This window comes from Camponotus floridanus, unplaced genomic scaffold, assembly GCF_003227725.1.
Source record: "Camponotus floridanus strain SB8 unplaced genomic scaffold, Cflo_v7.5 scaffold10, whole genome shotgun sequence".
In the NCBI taxonomy this organism is placed as follows: domain Eukaryota; kingdom Metazoa; phylum Arthropoda; class Insecta; order Hymenoptera; family Formicidae; genus Camponotus; species Camponotus floridanus.
The window spans coordinates 2,770,109-2,793,324 of NW_020229215.1; the positions used below are offsets into that span (position 1 = coordinate 2,770,109).

Consider the following 23,216-nt stretch of genomic DNA (forward strand, 5'->3'; position numbering starts at 1 on the left):
ACGAATCGATAACGAGCGCTTGACAGATGGCCAGTATAAATACACTTGGCACGGATATCTCGTTAAAACGAAATAATCACGACGGGCGCACGCTCACCACCTACGGTTTCGTTCTCTACCGGTTTAGGTTGAGGTAGGTTAAGCCCCGTCCCGTGTCCCGAGCTATTACCAGTTAATGACCGTCGTTCTCTCTGTCCCAGAACTCCGCTCCCTTGCCGTTCTTTCTCGCGTGATCGCGCCTTTTCTCCATCGGATCCAATCCGCAGACACGCGGACACGAGCGCGACAGTTAATCCAACTTTTGCAGCGGTCACGCGAAGAACCGCGGCAGAAATTTTATCTTGCAAACAATCTACGATCCCGTAATAGAGAAATTTCATTATTACTCTCTGAGGCATTATAAAAATTTTACGGTTATTTTTAACATACAAAATACGCGTACGCAATATGTGTAATTAATAAAGAGCGCTACTAATGATGTGCAACTACTTGATTAATATTTTTAATCCTCCTCAGTTCTAATTCATAATAATAAATAATAAATTAAAATAATTATAATAAATAATAAATAATAATAATAATAAATAATAAATTAAATAATAATAAATAATTAAATATAATATAAATATATTTTATTTAACATTTTTCCATATAATAATAATAATAATAATAAATAATAAATTAATAAAATAATAATAAAAAATTATTTTTAAGCAACTTTTCAGTCAGAAATATCTTTAAAAGAATCCTCACTCATATTTTGTACTATTTTTCAATTTTAATTCCAGTAAGTATGAAACTTCTGAAGCAAGAAGCTCTTCCAGAGAGATTGAAAGCTTGCCAACCCTCTGATTGTTACGTGAGACAAGAAAAAAATAAAATTTGAAAAAAATCAAAATCTACTTCTCCCATGCACCTCGATAATGAATTTCATCGCTCGCGAAGGCGATCATTCCATCAATTGTCCATTCTTAATGAAAGCGTACGGTAGTTAACTGCTAAGTTTGGGCCAATTGGTGTTCTACGGGGACTTGTGGTCCGACGATCGTATCCTCTACGTTAATGAAAGGAACGACGAGAAGGTTAAAGGGTAGGGTCACATGTTTTAATTAACGTGAAAGCCGTGTGTTGAGAGAAACGTGGCGCGGATCAAATATTATTCTATGCAAAAGAAACGGGAGGTTTTCACAGGAAAATCCCCTGGTTTCTTCTCTCATCTCGGTCACTTTTTCTCTCCCAGCGAAAAATCCTCGACGAGAGGATTCGCCTGGGACGAAGGCGTGGCTCGGACTTTTCTTTTATTTTTTCCTCCCCCCTTCGTTCCCCTCGCGAACCGGACTGTATCTCCTCCCCCTCTTGTCCGTGCAGATTTATCTTCCTGCCTAAACGAAATGCGAAGTTGGCCGGTGTTTGACCGCGAAGCACGCTGGTGTTGTTAAGACTGGCCCTCGAAATGTGACCGTGGCTTTCCTTCGAAGCAGCGGGGTGTATTCGTGTCAACGAGAGAAATACAAAAGTGCCTCTCGGGTTATGTCGAGATACAAGTTTCGCACAAAAGCTTGGGCGGTTTTGCGAAGATAATTTAAGTTAACAGAAGTAAAAAAGCAAAGAGAAAACGAAAAAGAGAGGGAAAACAATATAATAAACTAAAATAAATAAAAATATATAATAAATATATAATAAAAATAATATATAATAATAAAAATAAATAATATATAAAAATAATAATAAAAATAAATAATAAATAATAAATAATATATAATAAAAATAAATATATAAAAATGTATAATAAAAATAATAAAGTTAAATAAACAATAATAAATAATATATAAAATATATAATAAATAATATATAAAATAATATATAAAATAAATAATATATAAAAATAATAATAAAAATAAATAATATAATTTTTAATAAATAACAATAATTATTCTATAAATATATTATATTGATATATTTCAATGAATGTTAAAATATTGGATACACAAGAGAGAGAATCATAAATAATCTTAATATTTCGCACAATAAGATTTAGCTTCTTCTATTACTAGTTTCTAAGAATGATATATCGCTTGATAATTATTGAGATACGTTCGTCTTCTTAGAAAGAATCTTAGCAAGAGACTACACTTTGCAAATCACGAAGGAGGATCCTATGCAAAGCGAACAACCGGTTCCGCGAGTCCCCAAATCGATGCGAAGAAGGACCCGGGTCCTCTTTGTCGACCCTTCTCTCGGATTCTGTCAATGTGACAACGTGCTGTACCGTCGCAGCATGCGGCATTGCGTTTTACACCCCGCTGATCCCCATTTGTTGAGCCAAGACGCGCTTTAGAGGACATCTTTACCGCTTCTTTAACGCGAGAAAGATTCGCTTCTCGCGTCACCGGTACTCGCGTTAACATTGCTTTGTCATGCAATGACGTTTCTACGCCAGTTATGGTTACAAAATATGAGAAGATATTTACAAGTTATATTTACAATGACGCAATAGTAATCAAAATTAGCCTTACATAAAAAACAAATAAAAAACATGAAAATAAATAAATTTGAAAAACATAAATAAACTTTATGTTCACTAAAAAAAATTGCTAAAATATTAAATTTTAAATTTTTACTTTTTTAGCACAGCATATATTTTTTTAAAACATAATATATAATTTTATTACAGCATATATTTTTTTAAAACATAATATATAATTTTATTACAGCATATATTTTTATTGCAGCATATATTTTTAGTATAGTATTTTTTTAAAACAAAGTATGCATTTTTACTTTACTCAGTTTGAAATAATAAATAAATATTCATATAATAATATAAATATAATAATGTATATAATAATAAATATAATAATATATATAATAATATAAATAATAATATAAATATAAATATATTCAAATATTAAATATAAATATGAATAAAATATATTCATATATTAAATATAAATATTAAAAAATTCTCTTATTTACTCTTAATAAACTCAAGATAGTCGGACATTCCCACGAGAGTCAGCACTTTTGAGCGGCAGAAAGTTGCTGAATGAATGTAAAAAATTTCAATTGCTTTTATGATCGCTAACGCGCGGTACTCATTAGACAAATGTTTATGCAATGAAAGATCATAAATGCGGGGCAGAACGTTGCCGTATATCACTGAACAAAGGTTGAGTTGTCGAGTAACGGGGACGAATTGCAAGAGATCTTTCAGCGGCCAACACGGATGGAGATCATTACGCAATATAGAGGAGTGGTACCAGTTGTGTATGTGCAAAACTGTTAAAATCAGCGGTTAATATTATTCTAATTTTGGCGAGCACGAATCGCGAGACGAAGTGGAATGTTGATTAGCACGATATACGTATATAATTTTAACGTAATTGTGCTTCCTATCCATGAATAATTCGCGCTTGTCAAGATTGACAAATAAATAAGAGAGATTGTAATAAGCACGATGATATCATGAAATATTTATTAATAAATAGAGACAATTCGAGAGAGTTGATTTGACTCTTGCATCATGAATACATTTATTTCATTCGTTTATTTATTATAGCATCATATTGAGATTCGTTTATTTATTATAGCATCATATTGAGATGCTTAATTCAGTGTCGCGATATGATATTGGAGCGAGATTCCTCGAATTTCGTTTCAGAGGCACACATGACTCCTCCGAATTAAATTCCAGAGATCATTAGTCGCTGATTCACTCGCTCTCGACGCTTGCATAATAATGAAAATAAGCCTTGTTCGAGGAACATAGCTTCACAATATTAGTGCGTACAGTGCTTGTCCGAGCTGCCGACCGAGCAGAAATTATCTTTGGCGCCAGTCCGCCACTAGATATGATATGCGAAAACAATGACATATTTGCAGGACCGTGACCCACTCCAATGGTATGCCACTCGATTTATCGCGCTCGATTGACGATAGATATACGACGATGTTGCTTGTGCGATCAATAAACTCGCTTAAGAATTTAATTTGCGACAATAAACTATCTCAACGGAACGAGAAGGTCCTTGCAAGAATCCACGTAAGACGTTATGACGTAAAGCCATCAAAGTTTTATTCGGAGAAACAATTAATTATTTTCATGAGTTGTCGACTGAATAAAATCCAATAGAATAAGACTAGGAACTTATCTCTTTCATGATGCATTGACCTTTCGCAAAAAAAAAATGTTAACGTGTAGGGTTGCACGAGATACCAAGATTTCTTGATATTGTCTTGTCTTGTCTTGAATTTCAAGACAAGATCAAGATAAGATTTTTAATTAGTTATCAAGACAAGTTACCAAGACTAAGACTGTCAAGATTATTAGTCTTGTCAAGATTATTGGTTTTCAAAAAAACTAAAATATTTATATTTGTAAATGAAAAAAAAATCACTATATACGAATTTAAAAAAATTTTATTCAATAAAAAACATTTATATTGATAAATTTAAAAACATTTAATATTAATACAATATAACATTTTTATAAATTAGAAATCAAACTCGCAAATTTTAAAGATTAAAGAGCATTTTTACTTAAAATGTTTCGAGCCATTTTTGACAATATGGGATAAATATGAACCTGATTTTTTTACCACTCCAAAATATTTATATCTGCACATTCCCTTGAAGCCTGTAAATAATTATTAATTTCTGTTTTCCATGAAACAGTAAATTTTTTTTATGTAAATAGACGGTATTTATATTGATTATATAGTAATAATTATAATTAAAATATAATACAATAGTAATAATTATTTCAAATTATATTACAAAAATTATGTTAAATATTATTTAAATAATTTTTTAATATTAGATAAAAAGTTGTTAATAAAATCGAGACAAGACAATACAAGACGAGATTTTTGCTACCAATATTCACTCAAGACCAAGACAAGATTTAAATTTTTGAAAATTTTCAATACCAATACAATATTTTTACGAATATTGTCTTGTCTTGGGTCTTGCGCAACCATACTAACGTGCCTAATTCGCGCTATTCATCTTATTTTCGTTTTTATTTTTCGAAAAGTGAAATTTATTCGTCGCAATAATATACTTTCGTTCTCGATTATATCGCGGATAAAAAATCGCAAGTCTGTTCCTGCTTTATTGGATCACCTTCCGCGGATGCTTTGTCCTTCGCAATGAATAAAAAATTTAATTTCGTCGGTCGAGGAGTTATTTCCGGTCGATAATCGTTGGGCAATGACTCGCCGGTATATATTTATATCGCGAAATTTCAGACGGAAGCTTTATATAGACTCGAGCTTTTTTTGACCGTGCTTAAAAAACGATCACGTCACGACAGGTAAAGAATGTTTTTCAGATGCGTACACTTGACCCGAATCCGTGAACAATAAAGCATTTCGGGATTGTGGGACACGGACGCGACACGCGACGTTTTCGCGAAAATGTCCTGTCCTTCGACTTCGATCTGTCGCATAAAGCTCCTGGCGCTTTTTACCTCTCGGTCCCACTTGAGGCTTCTTCTAGTGCCTGACCCACTTTGGCCTTGACGTCAAAACCGGTGCATAAATTTCGTTTCGAATCTTAATTTGACAGCGGCCGAGGGCGGCCTGTGGAAGCTCGAGCTGGAATTCATTTGATATTGAAATATTTATAAGCGTCCAAAATATTGAAATATTTTTATAATTAATTCGTGAAAAATTGCAGCGTATGATCGTTATATTGTTAACGGTATTAATTATCGACTTTTATTTCGTACATATATTTTTTTAATATATTCGTAAAGCTTTGATTAATTATATAGGAAAAAAAACTGACATGCAACTTGAAATTCGGAGACAAAATCCGGAAATAAAAGTCGAACCGAGGAGGATTAGTTTAATTGGAACTTCGTCATTTATACCGCGCATTTAATCCTCTCAGGAAGCGTGCAAATTGGATCGATTGGGAGTTGCAAAAAGTGAATATCGGCCGATATTTTGAATTCGAACGGTGGCATCATCCCGACATGCGACGTTCCACATTAATCAACGGTGCGTGAGGATGTTTTTAATCCGAAAAAAAATGGACATCGCATACAGACACGCACACTTACACAATAACGAGCTATCGAACAAACTGCCGCACGACACGGGTCATTTAATTAATGTTTATCTCGCGAGGATCGATAAAAGCGCCTGGAACTACCGATTGCAACAAGATTAAAGTCGTCCGAGTCGTTGCGCTCGTTTTCATATTTGCATTCGCCGTAATAATTTTTCATGTATATGCTCCCATTTTTCGCAAAAAAGATGACCAATCTTCCAGCAAAACAAGATAGAATAAAGACATCCTCTATTCTATTCAGTGAATACAATTGAGACAAAAGAGAGTTATAAAGTAAATATCTCTAAATTATAGATGTAATGTAAGTATAAAATAAATATTTAAATTATATGAACTGTATACATAATACCGGTCACAAGTATTACATTACTTATGAAAATAAGGAAATAATAAAATTAAAAAACAAAATAATATAAAATAAACAAAATAATATTAAATAAATAAAATAATATAAAATAAACAAAGCAATATTAAATAAACAAAATAATATAAAATGAAAATAGGGAAATCATTTATAAACAAAAATATACAAATATTACCAGATTATATTTTATTGCTAAATTATAGATATAATATAGGTATAAAATAAATATTTAAATTATAAACTGTATACAAAATACCGGTCAAAAGTATTACATTAGTTATGAAAATAGGAAAATAATAAAATTAAAAAAACAAAGTAATATAAAATAAAAAAAATAATATTAAATAAATAATATAAAATAAACAAAGTAATATTAAATACATAAAATAATATTAAATAATATTATTAGACAAAATAATATAAAATGAACAAAAATAAGGAAAATCGTTTAATAAACAAAAATATACAAATATTACCAGATTATATTTTATTGCTAAATTATAGATATAATATAGGTATAAAATAAATATTTAAATTATGAACTGTATACAAAATAATATTAAATAAATAAAATAATATAAAATAAATAAAATAATATTAAATAAACAAAATAATATTAAATAGACAAAATAATATAAAATGAACAATAGGGAAATCATTTAATAAACAAAAATATATAAATATCACCAGATTATATTTTATTGCTGTTATTTTGCTTTAATAATTTTATCAACACGAGCAAAACAGCTGGAGGGCAAAAAGAAGATTAAAAAAAATTCCTCTTTTTTCTATATTTTTTCGGAGTGATGCAATACTTTTTTTCCGGTACCGTATGATAAAGAATGACAAGAGATTGAAGTTTTACGGTGTTAATAACTTCCAACATACAACTCCCCTTATTCATTTCACGAGAGATCCACGCGACGAGAGTCTACCGTATACCAGAGATAAGTCTTGTATATAAGTTTGCGGTAGGTCGTTGCTTTTAACTTCCAGCAGTTCTGTATAAAGACGGCACGTAGGTGTGTCGCTTCACGCGAGATGAAAGTCCCTTTTTTGCCTTTTTCCATCAGCAAGAGCTACCTTCCACTATCAATTCTCGTCGCACGGTCAATCGGCTTCCGCGCCGAAAATCACTCGAATTTAGAAGCCCTCTAATTAGCCTGTTAATTGCTTCGCTCCAATAGCATCTCAGCTGCCTTAATGATATCCGCCTCGCCGTTTTAATCAGCCACTGCAGCTCGCTGAAACCGGTACCACCGGTACTTTGGCGAGTTCATATTTCGCCGATGTAAACATATAAACGCGCAAATTGACTTGAACGATTATTTTCGCAATAATGCAAATGTGAGAATCGACGCGACGTTCAATCGTGTTTGCGAGATTGAAATTTATCTCGCGAGGTAAACAATGAAATATTCGGGAAACTTTTTGACATTTGACTCTGTCAACTTTTTTTTCGCATTAAGGATTTAACGCATAATTTCTTTTTTCACTTTTTCTTTACAATTTTTCGTTAAAATTTAAATATCATTTTTTTAAAGAAAAAAATGAAAAAAAATTATGCGTTAATTTTGTCCACGAGTATATTTTAATTAGTTTCGCGCGCAAAGAGTTTACACATCCAAATTTTATTTCTCTTTCGCAAAAATATAGAATTGACAGCAGAAGATGGTTAAGGATGTTTTGTATGTACCCAACAAATCTCAGCAAAAAGTAGCTGAAAATCAATATTGACGAATATATATCCACTTTTGGTGTATTTTGAGTATGAGAAATTGCGTGGAATATTAGAATTTGATCTTAGCTATAGCGCAGAAATGTATTTTTTAATATATATATATATATATATTATTAATATATATAATATATATAATATATTATAATATATATATAATATATATATATTATATATAATATATATATATATATATATTATATAATATATATATATATATTATATATAATATATATATATATATATATATATAATATATTATAATATATATATAATATATATAATATTATTTAATATAAATATTTATTGTGTTTTTATTGAAATATTCCGAATTTTTGTTAATCGAAATGATTAATTTTTGGCAGAGAATTTCGCCTTGTGACAGATACATGCTAACTTCATTAAATTATATTTAATATCTTTTTAACCAGTTAGTACTCGTATAATATTATTTGATCAAATATTTCCTCTGTATCTAAACTTTTGCAAATTTTAACAAATTCTGAATATTATTTCCATGTGTTTTTGTCATTTGAATCGACGTGGTTATATATTTCCCATAAGAATACATGTTAATTCGGTGCAAATTAAAATCCTTATAACTTGTGAACACTTTAGTGAATCGATTTAAAAATTGTACACAGAAAAAAAATAAATGTCAAATCAAAACTTATACTTAAATTAATGCGTTCCTTGTTTCATATATATATACGCGACAATTTATAATCTTCTTAGAAGAATTTAATAATTTCAAATTTCAACAATATTACAGTCTTATTTTAATATTATAATTGTCATCTCAAGAATATAATTATTTAATTCTACTTTAAGAAAATTATAATCTTTGATTTAAAAATGTTATTTTTTATCTAACATTGTTTCTTTTCGATTCAAGAAAATTAAATCTTAAATCGTAAGAATATATTTTTCTTGAATGAATTATATAAAATGTCTTCATTCAAGTAAGCAATAATTCAAGCAATTATATTTTTCTTTAATTAACGCAATATAATCTCATTTCAAGATTTCCATGTTAAAACTAAATATATTTTCGAAATAAGAATACTCTTTTTTTCTGTGTACTGAAGATTCTAAACATATGTAAGGACATTATGTACAATTTTCATGAAATTCTTAATATTTTGAAAATAGATACAAAATCATCCTTAAAATGCGACCTATTAACGTCGAACGTGTGCACGTGCCATTTTCTCACGGGCAGCATCGATTCTGCGCGTTATTATTTGCCGTCCAATATACGTGCGAGCGCGGAAGGGATATTTTTAACGCTTATACAGATACTTTATCTCATTATAATTCGCCCACGCTTCAGCAGAGAGCGGCTGCGTTAGTTGCCGTAACGATCTCGGCGGCGGTGAAGGCGAACTCCTCTTCCTCATCCGCTTCCTCGTCGTCTTGTTCGTGTTCGCATCCTCCTCGCTCGCGAATTTTTATATTCGCCCTTTGGATTACATTTCTGCCGTATATTTCTCGTCCGCTATTTTTTTCCCCGCGCACACACACCCACTTGTTTTCGTCACGATTGTCCTTTTCCCGCGCGTCGAGATTTATATCCCTATCCCTCGCTCGAAGAGGGAGACCCTCGAGCGTTATTTGTTTATAATAATTATTTGCACGCTCTTGTCTCGTCGGTAATTTCCTCCTCGAGTTTAAAATACGATAACTCGCTATTAGCGGAATTAATGTTATTATGTATGTTTGTGAAGCGCGAGAAAGAGAGGCGCGAGCATCCTAAGCATCCTTTTCACGCGACTCGAGATCCGAGCGCAATTGGTGGGCTCTTGGAGGAGCGAGACGGTTCATTTGCATGTCTATAAGTGGCATACGTGAATATGTACATGAATACATACATGAACGCGTTGGCTACTTACGTAAATTCGTGTCGTCGACCTCGCGTGACTTCTCGTAGCCCAGTGTTTCATCCTTCTTTTTTTTTTCTCTTCCTTCAAGCGTCTTCAATAACGCCGTCGTCGCGTTGCATTCAAGAACTCGTGGAACGAGCGATCTTAAGTACCAATCGCTTCTGTAATAAATTTCAAAGTCGAGGAATATCCAAATTTGACGCGTTCGACAATTTTGGGTCTTTTTCCTTGGATGTAGTTTGGATAAAATTGTTTAATTTATTATGAAAAAAATAGATGCGATTTCTCAGGATCTACTTCCTGGAAAAACTGGAATTTTCAAGGATTTTTTGCATCTGGAAGAATTAGAAAATTTTATTAAAACTCGGGGAATTTAAAAAAAAATCTCTTTGATAATTTTATTTTCTTTTGTATCGTAAAGCCAAGTGAATTATGTGTTTAAAATATATTATAAATATATGTATCTATCTCTGTTTATATACTTAATATTTTAGCGAAATGTAAATGTGCATTCTTCTTTATTGTAATTTTTATTGATAAAAAATAATAATGCTTAACGAAAATTATTAATTTTTTCCAGTACATTATAAATATGGTACTCGAAACTTACTCTCTTTTTTCTTTACATGAGAAAAAAATTAGAGCTTCAATACAAGCCGTAAAAAAATTTACCTGAGAAAATTGCATAAAAAAATGTCTAAAATATTCTCTTTATTTAAAATCTTGATCAAAATACCTGGAAGATATTAGAGAATTTTTTTACGTGATTTGAGTAGACACACCCTATTGCTATAAATGCCATAAATTTGACGCGCGAAATCCAGCGGCGTCGCACACGCGACTAATAACGTTCTCAGAGTCGTAGATTAATCGAAGAGCGAACTAAAAGGCGCATCGCGATTCAACTATCGACGCGCCGCAGGTGATATACTCCGGCTTCGAGGCGGGAAATAAAGACGTTCGTTCGCGAGGAGGCTACCCGCTGCTAAAGGAATCGATAAATCCGCCGCGGCGATATCGATACTGATGGTTACCATGTTTTATCGCCCTGCGGATACGCGATCGCCCAGTCCCCGATTATGAATTCTCGTCCTGCTCGTCCCAGCGGGACGACCGACTTTCCAAGATGCGCCTCTTATCGTTCGAGGTAGGGCTGCACGAAATACCAAGATTAGTCTTGATATTGTCTTGTCTTGTCTTGAATTTCAAGACAACATTAAGACAAGATTTTTAATTATCAAGACAATACCAAGACTAATTGTAAGACTGTCAAGATTATTAGTCTTGTCAAGATTATTGGTTCTCAAAAAAACTAAAATATTTATATTTGTAAATGAAAAAAATCACTATATACGAATTTAAAAAAATTGTATTCAATAAAAACATTTATATTAATAAATTTAAAAACATATTAATACATATTTTCATATTAATACAATATAACATTTTTATAAATTAGAAATCAAACTCGCAAATTTTAGATATTAAAGAGCATTTCACCTAGGAATTGATGCACATTAGTGCTTTTAAAGATTTACTAATCTGATTCTATTTTTTGACATAGAGTTCTTATTGAGAAAAGTCTTTCTACTGGCACGGACGAGGCAGTTGAACTTAAAATGTCTCTAGCCATTTTTGACAATGTGTGATAAATATGAACCTGATTTTTTTACCACTCTAAAATATTTATATCTGCATTCCCTTGGAGCCTGTAAATAGTTATTAATTTCTGTTTTCCATGAAACAGTAAATGTTTTTTTATGTAAATAGACGGTATTTATATCGATTATATAGTAATAATTATAATTAAAATATAATACAATAGTAATAATTATTTCAAATTATATTACAAAAATTATGTTAAATATTATTTACATAATTTTTTAATATTAGATAAAAAATTGTTAATAAAATCGAGACAAGACAACACAAGACGAGATTTTTGCTACTAATATTCACTCAAGACCAAGATAAGATTTAAATTTTTGAAAATTTTCAATACCAATACAATATTTTTACGAATATTGTTTTGTCTTGGGTCTTGTGCAACCCTAGTTCGAGGAGATTTTTTGCGATCTCAGAGCCTGGAAGAACTCTTTCCTCCTCCCTTTCCTCAATTTGATCAATATTTCGCGAATATTTCTTTTAGCAAATTCTTTAAAAAATTTTAATTTTTACGTGCGTTTATCATTCTTAATTTTGTAATTTTGTGATCTCTAATTTATACTTTTGTAATCTCTTTCAGAAATCGAGGCGCAAGAAGCTTGCAAATGGCTGAGGGCGGCCGGATTTCCGCAGTACGCGCAAATGTACGAAGGTGAGTGTCTTTTTCTCGATAAAATCAGTCTCGAGGAAATAATGAGCAATTTCTACTCGCTATCTGAGATGCAGATGGAAATCCTTTTAAATTAGTCCGAGATTGTTGTACACTAAATATTTATCGCACAAACTGAAAGGAAGTAATTTTAGATGAAATCTAAATCGGTTGGAAAGCCCGAGGACTTAGATGTTCTGGAGATAACAAAAGCTTAAGTGGAATATGGGATGACCTTTCTTTCAAAGTTCCTAATTTACTCTCTCGAGGGAGAGATAAACTGCCTAAACCCTCGAAAAATTCTGAATTATCTTGCTCGAAACTGCGCAGCAGCCAACAATAGCAGCACAACAATAAATAAATCCCGGCGAACGACGTTATCCTTATTATTGTGAGATTATTATCGATTCAATTTTCACGATATTTCCCGGGGGATTATGTGTATTATCTCACGTGGGCGTTTCGTTTTAGTCCTGAGGCGATTGCACGCATGTTTGAAAGGATTGGCCGGAAAAAAAACGACGTCATCTCTCAAGATGCTTTTCGAGAAGGATTGTAGCAAGGAAATTAGTAGAGATTCGTTCAATAATAAATGTACAAAATTATAATGACATTCAATCTGAATTTTGAGGGTCGATGATTGTTGAAAGCAATATTTAAGGATGTTTTGTATTTATTTTCAAAATATTGAGAATTTAATAAAAATTGTACAGAATATCTTTACATATGTTTAGAATCTTCAGTACAATTTTTAATTCGATTCACTAAAGCGTTCACGAGTGATAAGGATTTTAATTTGCACCGAATTAACATGTATTCTTATGGGAAACGTATAACCACGTCGATTCAAATGACAAAAACACATGGAAATAATATTCAGAATTTATTTAAAATTTGCAAAAGTATTTTTTAATATTTATTGCGTTTTTACTGAAATATTCCGAATTTTGTTAATTGAAATGATTAACTTTTGGTAGAGAATTTCGTCTTGTGACAGATACATGGCTAACTTCATTGAATTATATTTAATATTTTTTTAACCAATTAGTACTTGTATAATATTATTTGATTAAATATTTCCTCTGTGTCTAAACTTTTGCAAATTTTAAACAAATTCTGAATATTATTTCCATGTGTTTTTGTCATTTGAATCGACGTGATTATACGTTTCCCATAAGAATACATGTTAATTCGGTGCAAATTAAAATTCTTATAACTTGTGAACGCTTTAGTAAATCGATTTAAAAATTGTACACAGAAAAAAAATAAATGTCAAATCAAAACTTATATACTTAAATTAACGCGTTCATTGTTTCATATATATACGCAACAATTTATAATCTTCTTAGAAGAATTTAATAATTTTAAATTTCAACAATATTAGTCTTATTTTAATATTATAATTGTCTTTTCAAGAATATATAATTATTTAATTCTACTTTAAGAAAATTATAATCTTTGATTATAATCTTTGAAAAGAAACAATGTTAGATAGAAAATGTTATTTTCTATCTAATATTGTTTCTTTTCCATTCAAGAAAATTAAATCTTAAATCGTAAGAATATATTTTTCTTGATGGAACTATATAAAATGGCTTCATTCAATTCAAGCCATTATATTTTTCTTTAATTAACTCAATATAATCTCATTTCAAGATTTCCATGTTAAAACTAAATATATTTTCGAAACAAGAATGTCCTTTTTTCTCTGTATTGAAGATCCTAAACATATGTAAGGACACTGTACAATTTTCATTAAATTCTCAATATTTTGAAAGTAGGTAGAAAACATCCTTAATTTTAGGAATTATGTAAGATAAAAAAAAATTCAAATAAAAAATACAGCAAGTCGAGTCAACAGGTCCTTTCGAGAAATTAAATTAATTGTTATTCTGATTTGTTGATGCAAAATAGTTATTACGTTGCAAGATAAAGATATAACGGGAAGGAGGAAGGGTAACGAGCGACACGTGGGCAGATGAGCGCGCGCGCGAAAGAGAGTAAATTATTAAGGGGGCAGCGCTCGTGAGATGAGCGCCTAGACATGTTAATACGTCTCATAATGCGGGCCCTTTGTCGCGGCGCCTACCAACAATGCGTTCGTTATTGCGGTACCGGTGTATTGTTGCCGCCGCATTTGCGCCGGCGATGCCTTCTTCTTCCACTATGCCATTAGCGAGCTATTGTTTCACGCTTGCAGTTTGTGCAAGGGCAGGGGAGAGAGAAAGAAGGGCTTTTCAATGCCTCAGACCGGCGGCCAGGGCCATTTTTTTTACCCGGATCGACTCCTTGACCTTCCTCCTTTTGACAGTTGCAGCGTCTCTTTCTTTTCTTGAGAATGTATATCTGTAAACGCAATAGACATTGCACGCACTGTTTCGCTTCTGGAGGCCCCCTGGGGCCCTCAATTATGTCGACGTCAAAGGCCCTAGAGGATTTTCTAAAGTTGAAATCTGAGACTCTTTAGAGCCCTTCGTTCATTCTTCTCCTAAATAAACTCCACTTGTTCCCCGTGATTAATTATATCACGACAGTTTCTCGTGGAAAATTGCGACGATCTTGAATTGCCGAGAGGAGAAACTGTGTAAAAAGGGGGAAAAAATCCCGTCCTCGTCAGACTTTCGCGTACTTAACGTCGAATAAAATATCTCTCGCGGGGATTTAATGATTTCGTTCCACATCCATGTACGTGTGTATCTTGGTGACATAAATCTCACTTCACGTTATAACGTCTTGCCATGGGAGGTGAGATCCGCATAGATGTAAATCAGTGCGGCTATAGGCGAAGTGAAAAATTACGCGGGCCATTAATCACCGTCCGGCGTGAATATTATTCCCGCATTAGCTTTTGAAATTGAAGAAAGACCTGGAATTACTCGCCGCGTCAAGGACGTTAATGACTGTTGAACACGAGGTATTAGTATTTTCCCTGTGTATACACTGTGTGGAGCTTAGTGCCTCGCGATACGCTCCCTTGGCAACTCCGAATGACTTCGTTTAACTTGTTACTAGACGTCGTACATATTCGTGAAGAGTACGAAACGAAGCGAACTAGTTGAAATGAAACACGCCCCGGAACGATTTTGCAACAAGCATGCTTATAATCTAGGAAATTTTACTCTTTAATTGCTAAGATTTGTGTCTCGTTAAATTTCAATTATTATATTATTATTCGCGATGAAAGAGAGAAATCACAGAATCGTTTAAAGCTTTGCATTCTGAAAATTTATTTAGTTTGCTACGCATAAAAATTGTGGGATTATTGTTTATTAATTGTCAATTTATTATTTAGAATTGTCAATTTAATCGATGAGTTTAAAATAATTATTATTATATTATATATTTTTTTTATATTAATAATCATTTTTTAAAATTATGATTTCAGCAATTTTGCATTAAATATACTTATAATCTAGGAAATTTTACTCTTTAATTGCTAAGATTTGTGTCTCGTTAAATTTCAATTATTATATTATTATTCGCGATGAAAGAGAGAAATCCCAGAATCGTTTAAAGCTTTGCATTCTAAAAATTTATTTAGTTTGCTACGCATAAAAATTGTGTGATTATTGTTTATTAATTGTCAATTTATTATTTAGAATTGTCAATTTAATCGATGAGTTTAAAATAATTATTATTATATCATATATTTTTTTAATATTAATATTAATAATCATTTTTTTAAATCATGATTTCACGTTGAAAAGGAATTATAATATTCTATATAAAATTATGTCTATATAATTATATATCTATATGAATTATTTATATCAAAATCTATATAATAATTATATATAAATTTTGTTTATAATCTATGTGAATTATTAATACAATACAATTATAAAAAATATAATAGATAACATAAAGATCTAATAGAAAATATATAATTTTATATAATAGAAAAATATATATTATATAAAATATATAAAACATGATTATAAACAGAAGACGAAATTTTACGTAATCATGGTTTATTATTTAAAACGCGATTAGAGCGGAATTTTTCGATTCGTTAATAGATCGCTGTTACATATACCCGCAATTTGCAAGTTTAATAAGTGAGCTCCATTATAACTGTAAATTTATATGCCTCCTATAACGCTATTGGTACGCAACCGAGCGAGATACCCGCACGTTTCTCTTTCGCAGCGACTAAGAATTTAAAATAATAAAAATACGGAATATAAAATTTTTTTCTTGTCGACTTGCCGACAAGATATGCGGGATCCAGAATTGCATCCCATAAATGTCGCATGTGCTGCAGATCTCTTTTATTTCATTTTATATATCGTAAGAATAACATGACGATCGTACAAAGCAGCGACAGTTCTCTCATTTTCCATGTCGATTATCTCTGGCGGGGAAGTGCGTCATCGATGCTGTCGCTTCTTTGAAAAATTATGAATGCTCGGGATCCTTCCTTTTATTAGAGATACGAGAGAGAAGAATCGAAGAATTTTAATAAATTAATATTTCCATATTTTTTCCTCGACTTTTTATATTAGCTTAAAATGTTACAAGGTACACTTTTTTTTAATAAAAAGTGACGCTATTAGGAAATAGTGTAGATAATCGTAAAGCGATACAATGAGTAATATACAATGAAAAAGTTAATCATGCGCGGTTAATCGCGAAAAGATTGAACCACGGCACTCCCATTTCTATTGTATCACCCTAAATAGGTTAAAGGGAGATTGGAACGTTTTATCTCATGACAGTAAATGAGTAAATGCAAACTAGTCCGACGTATTCTATAACCGTGTATCCGTAACGTGTATAATCCTCCGAAATCCGGAATTTTTTTACGTCACATCAAAATTTTTTTCCCTTTTTATCGACAATATCTATGTAGTCTGACAGTTCTGGATTTTGCGCGAATTTTCAAGCCGTTCGCGTGATTTCCCAAATTTATCACCTGCTAAAATTTTACTTTGTATTATTTGGAACGATCACGTCGCGTAAATCAACCGTTGAAGTTTCGGGAAAGAAAGCAATTTTATATTCGTGCGAGATGTGTGTGTGTGTATATCTGCCACACACGACACAGGAGGGAAAAAAACACTATTTATTATTCCACAGAAATTCGTTTGCATACAAAGCTACCGCCTGGATTCTCGGAAGAGAAAGCTCCGAGAAAACTTTAGATTCAAAACATCTCTTAACTTTATCAGCTTTTTCTAGATACTTAAGATTTTTTTCTTTCGCACGATCCTTTAGCAATTAAATATGAAACTGGTGCAAACTGGTAGATTATTTTTCACACAAACGGTATATAATTTTAAACAGCGTTATAAAATGATATAATTAAACGATACCATGTAATTCAATCATCTATACTCCTGGATAAAATTAACGCATAATTTTTTTTCACTTTTTCTTTAAAATTTTTTATTAAAATTTAAATAACATTTTTTAAAGAAAAAGTGAAAAAGAATTCGCTTTAGTGAATCGATTTAAAAATTGTACACAGAAAAAAAATAAGTGTCAAATCAAAACTTATATATTTAAATTAACGCGTTCATTGTTTCATATATACGCAACAATTTATAATCTTCTTAGAAGAATTTAATAATTTTAAATTTCAATAATATTATAGTCTTATTTTAATATTATAATTGTCATCTCAAGAATATATAATTATTTAATTCTACTTTAAGAAAATTATAATCTTTGATTTAAAAATGTTATTTTCTATCTAACATTGTTTCTTTTCCATTCCAAGAAAATTAATGTCCTTTTTTTCTGTGTACTGAAGATTCTAAACATATGTAAGAACATTCTGTACAATTTTCATTAAATTCTCAATGTTTTGAAAATAGGTACAAAACATCCTTAAACCATACGATGTAATTATCATCTATACTCCTGGATAAAATTAACGCATAATTTTTTTTCACTTTTTCTTTAAAATTTTTCGTTAAAATTTAAATATCATTTTTTAAAGAAAAAGTGAAAAAGAATTATGCGTTAATTTTGTCGACGAGTATATTTTAATTAGTTTCACGCGCAAAGAATTTACACGTTCGAATTTTATTACTCTTTCGCAAAAATATAGAATTGATAGAAGATGATTAAGGGATGAAGGGGGTATCCTGAGAAACTCTCAAGCGAGACACAAATCGATCGTTACCATTCGATTCTAAGAGATTCCTCGGCATCGAGCCAATGGTTGCCGGTATCAGGTGGTCGTCTGTTTCGTTTGCCAGCCGAATTTATGGCGGAAAAGAGAGAGCGCTCTCGCGTGCCAAAATAATTTCAATCGCGCGCGGACTAAAATTGCACGAGCGGTCACGACGATTCACGAAATCGGGGGATGTCGGAAGCACGTGCTGCTCTTTCTGTATTCTTTCCGAGCCGGGTTGGCGCGGTGCCAGACGCCGGTCGGGTCGCTTCTCCTGTTGCTCTCCTCTTTGTCCTCTCGTCTTCCTTTCTTTCCTTCTTTCCCTTCTGTCCACCGAGATGGGAACATAAGCCTCGAGACAGACTATTCGTCTCGGAATCCGCCACAGCTGCGAATACAGCCATCCCTTAGATCGTCGCGACTTAATTAATCACGAATAGGGGGTTTCGAGGAATCATCATCGGGTTCATCGACGGTTTCATTTCGAGGAATGTTTCGAATTGCGCGACGAATCGAGGAAACGGTCGTCTGGGGAAATTCCGGCACCGTTTCCCTGTATAATTTTCCTAGATGACGGACAATCCCCAGGCGATTCTCCGCCTCGCGAGTTGAAATCGGCTTCGCGTCACAATGAAAATGAATGTGTATTTAATATCGTAACCCGTGAGTAATGATAATACCTTTGAAATTATTGTGAATTAATGATCGTTGATGTCGGGACGGGATATTTCGAGAAGGACGCGAGCCATAAATAGTTTGTTGAGCGTTTCGTTTTATAGTAATTCACTTAGCGGGGGGATTTTTTCCGCGCGCCTCGTATTCACGTTACCAATTAAGGACAGCATGAAATATTAACTCTCCTCGAGCTAGTGCCGAGGGAGAAGCGTTTATATATCTGCGAAACATCGCGAAGGCTGATTGCTATGCACGGTTGATCTTCGGCCCGGCTCGACTCGGCTCCGCGGATTCTCCTCGGGGTGCAAGCCCGCTTGGAAGGTCGCGCGAATGGTTCCCATAAGGCCTTGGAGAACGTGACATCGACACTGGAAATATACCGCCCTGGAGAAACGATGGTTGTTTGCGAGATCCAGCCAGTCGTGGGAATATCGACTGGAATTGGAGCGACAGATAGCGATAGCTTCGAGCACCAGTAAGATCACCTTCGACGCTTTCGATGCATATTTCATGTCTCGACCGATTGCAGATTGCAGGATAGTTGGGTACGAAACATTCCGGCGTAAAAATATTTTAATGATAATTTTCAAAGTTTTCTGGAAAGGGAGGGAAAGAGGTGTCGTGTAAAGATTTTTTTTTTAATTTTACATTGATATTATAATAGATAGTACATGGATGGTTCAATGTTAGAAAAGTCGACTTATCTGAGTTTTATTCTCGTTGATTATTTCTATTCGGGGATGTTTCCTTTCGTGATGTTAACGTTCATTGAGGATATTTTGTACTTATTTTCAAAATATTGAGAATTTAATGAAAATTGTACAGAATGTCCTTATATATGTTTAGAATCTTCAGTACACGGAAAAAAGGACATTCTTGTTTCGAAAATATATTTAGTTTTCACATGGAAATCTTGAAATGAGATTATATTGCGTTAATTAAAGAAAAATATAATTGCTTGTGTGAAGCCGTTTTATATAGTTCAATCAAGAAAAATATATTCTTACGATTTAAGATTTAATTTTCTTGAATGGAAAAGAAACAATATTAGATAGAAAATAACATTTTCTATCTAACATTGTTTCTTTTCAAAGATTATAATCAAAGATTATAATTTTCTTAAAGTAGAATTAAATAATTATATATTCTTGAAAAGACAATTATAATATTAAAATAAGACTAATATTGTTGAAATTTAAAATTATTAAATTCTTCTAAGAAGATTATAAATTGTTGCGTATATATATGAAACAATGAACGCGTTAGTTTAAGTATATAAATTTTGATTTGACACTTATTTTTTTTCTGTGTACAATTTTTAAATTGATTCACTAAAGTGTTCACGAGTTATAAGAATTTTAATTTGCACCGAATTAACATGTGCTCTTATGGGAAACGTATAACCACGTCGATTCAAATGACAAAAACACATGGAAATAATATTCAAAATTTGTTTAAAATTTCCAAAGTTTAGTTACAGAGGAAATATTTGGTCAAATAATATTATACAAGTACTAACTGGTTAAAAACATATTAAATATAATATTAAATATAATATTAAATATAATTCAATAAAGTTAACTATGTATCTGTCATAAGACGAAATTCCTGCCAAAAATTAATTATTTCGATTTACAAAATTCGGAATATTTCAGTAAAAACGCAATAAATATTAAAAAATACATCTCTGCACTGTAGCTAAAATCAAATTGTAATATTCCACACATTTTCTCATATTCAAAATACATCAAAAGTGGATATATTTGTCAATATTGATTTTCAGCTACTTTTTGCTGGGATTGCATACAAAACATCCTTAAGAAGATAGTTACTTGGATCAATTACGATTCGTTGGCTTGAAAACAGATCGCTTACGACAAGTTGTCCGATTCAGTTGCTCGACAAGTTGCCGAAGGACTCGTACTTTAACCGGAAATAAAGCGCATTGAACGCCCACGCCCGACATAATAATCACAGATGCAGGCAGGAAATACGCCGAGAGGATTTGACGAGGTGAAACCTTCACCCAGTTTTCTCGTACATGTCTTAAGCGCAAAATCGTGAGAAGATCGAAGGAACTGGGGCGCCTAGTTATGTCCGTAACAACGACTTGGTTTAAATAATCTTCTCGCGCCTAGAGTCTCTTCCGTTACACTTACAATTAGCACAGAAGACCCATTCTAGACGCAGTATTCGACGAATAAGAAATGTACGAGGAAATCCTTGACAAGCAATTATTTACAATTAGGAGTAAGCTACTAATGCGCCTGGATAAAGATAATACATCTTCTCAACATTTATTATTATTTATTATTTTATTTATTAGTAACATTTATTATTATTTATTGCAGTATAAAAATTTATATTATATTGGAAGCGCATAAAATTCTTCAAATCTTGAATTTTAGAATAAAAATACATCTGTACAAAATGTCTCGAAATATTTATTCGTCTGACTTTGACATTTCGGACTACTTGAATGTTAAACAGTTAAAAAATTATTACACTCTTTTTGTTCAGAGTGATGGACAGGAGATACATCTCTTTGAAACTTTGACTAATGATTTGAAAAATTCAATAATCTTGAGAAATGATAGCAAGTGACAAATTGGAGTCGTTTTTCTGGGCGACTTTATCGCATTCTATTTATATGTATAAGAAAGGAACAAGATCGATATTTGATGTCAAAACAGAAAAGAAAGACTGAGAAGAAAACTGATGTCAGCAAATATAAAAGAAGACTGAGCAGAAACTATTGAATCTGAATAAAAAAATAAAATTATTAAAAAATAAAAACGAACAAGAAAACAAATAAATAAGAATATTTTTATTAAATCTCAACAAAATCGTCGAGTTCAAATCATTTCAATAATGGAGCCAAACTTGCAACAATAATAAAATAAAGGATACATAGATCATCTGAGATTTCACTTTTAATTAATTAACCTTTATTAAATAATTATTAAATATTATTTTTATATTACCTTTATTAAATATTAATTAAATAATCTTTGAATGAAACATGGTCGGATTTTTTTTTGATAAAAAGAGAATACATAAACACGGACTGGCGTCTTTTCACCTTGAAATCGTCGAGAAAACGTCTACGTGACTCGCATGAGTCGCAGGACGATCGATCACGCCTCCGATCGCGATCTCCTTGTTTGGCCTCGTCGCGCATCTAATCGCCGATTTTTTATCATTCGCGAACGTCCGACAGACGATGCTAATAAAAGATATCCGATTGGTCCGTCGTAGGGTGTCCCGTGCACAGCCAATTAGTCAAATGAACGTTTCGTTCGTGATATGACATCTCGATAAATTGGCTCTGAGCCGGTTACGACATTGGCATTATTTTGTTATGTAATAATATTGGCTTGAAGCTCGAATTTATGTCGATCGTCGGCGACAAGCTGTGCGTCTTAGAGCTAAGATTCCCGGAAACGAAGTAATTTAAGTGTCAAACTTATTCCTTCTCAATTTTATTTCGATTAGCTGCCTTATAAATTGACAAAGTCTCGTTAATAAACGGATATACGCAAAGTTTCAGGCAATATATATCGGACAGTGATGGGAGAGGAATATAATTGAAATGAAAACTGTTAAGGATAATTATTTTTATGTTTTATTTTTTATATTTATTAATATATATAAGGATAATATTATATATAATATATATCTATATATAATATAATTTATTTATATAATAAAATATTTACTTATTAATATAAGAATTACATGTATCTATAAAAATAAATGTAAAATATATATAAAAGTAATTATTAATTATTCTGTTTAAATAAAATATTATTTAAAAATCTTTTAATTAAAATATAACTTTAATAATAATATCAATAATAATTATATAATTTTAATAATAATTTTCTATGGAATTGAATGGTTATTTTCTATGGAATAATAATTTTCAAGGATATAAATTTTGGACATTTTTTTCTAGTTATGTCTTCTCTTTCAAAATAAATTTTATTTAATTTTAATTAACGTACAAATTAAACATCACATATTTCACATTTCAGTAATTT

The 23,216-nt window shown here is 31.7% G+C and overlaps 1 protein-coding gene across 2 annotated transcripts in view; it reads left to right on the forward strand.

Moving 5' to 3' along the window:
- LOC105248612 overlaps nucleotides 1-23,216 on the forward strand; it is a 277,209-nt gene that overhangs the window by 196,131 nt on the left and 57,862 nt on the right. For both annotated transcript variants that reach the window (XM_025409500.1, XM_025409506.1), the window contains exon 9: nucleotides 12,309-12,380. In XM_025409500.1, coding sequence (XP_025265285.1) covers nucleotides 12,309-12,380 — 72 coding nt within the window. The remainder of the gene's footprint in view (nucleotides 1-12,308; nucleotides 12,381-23,216) is intronic.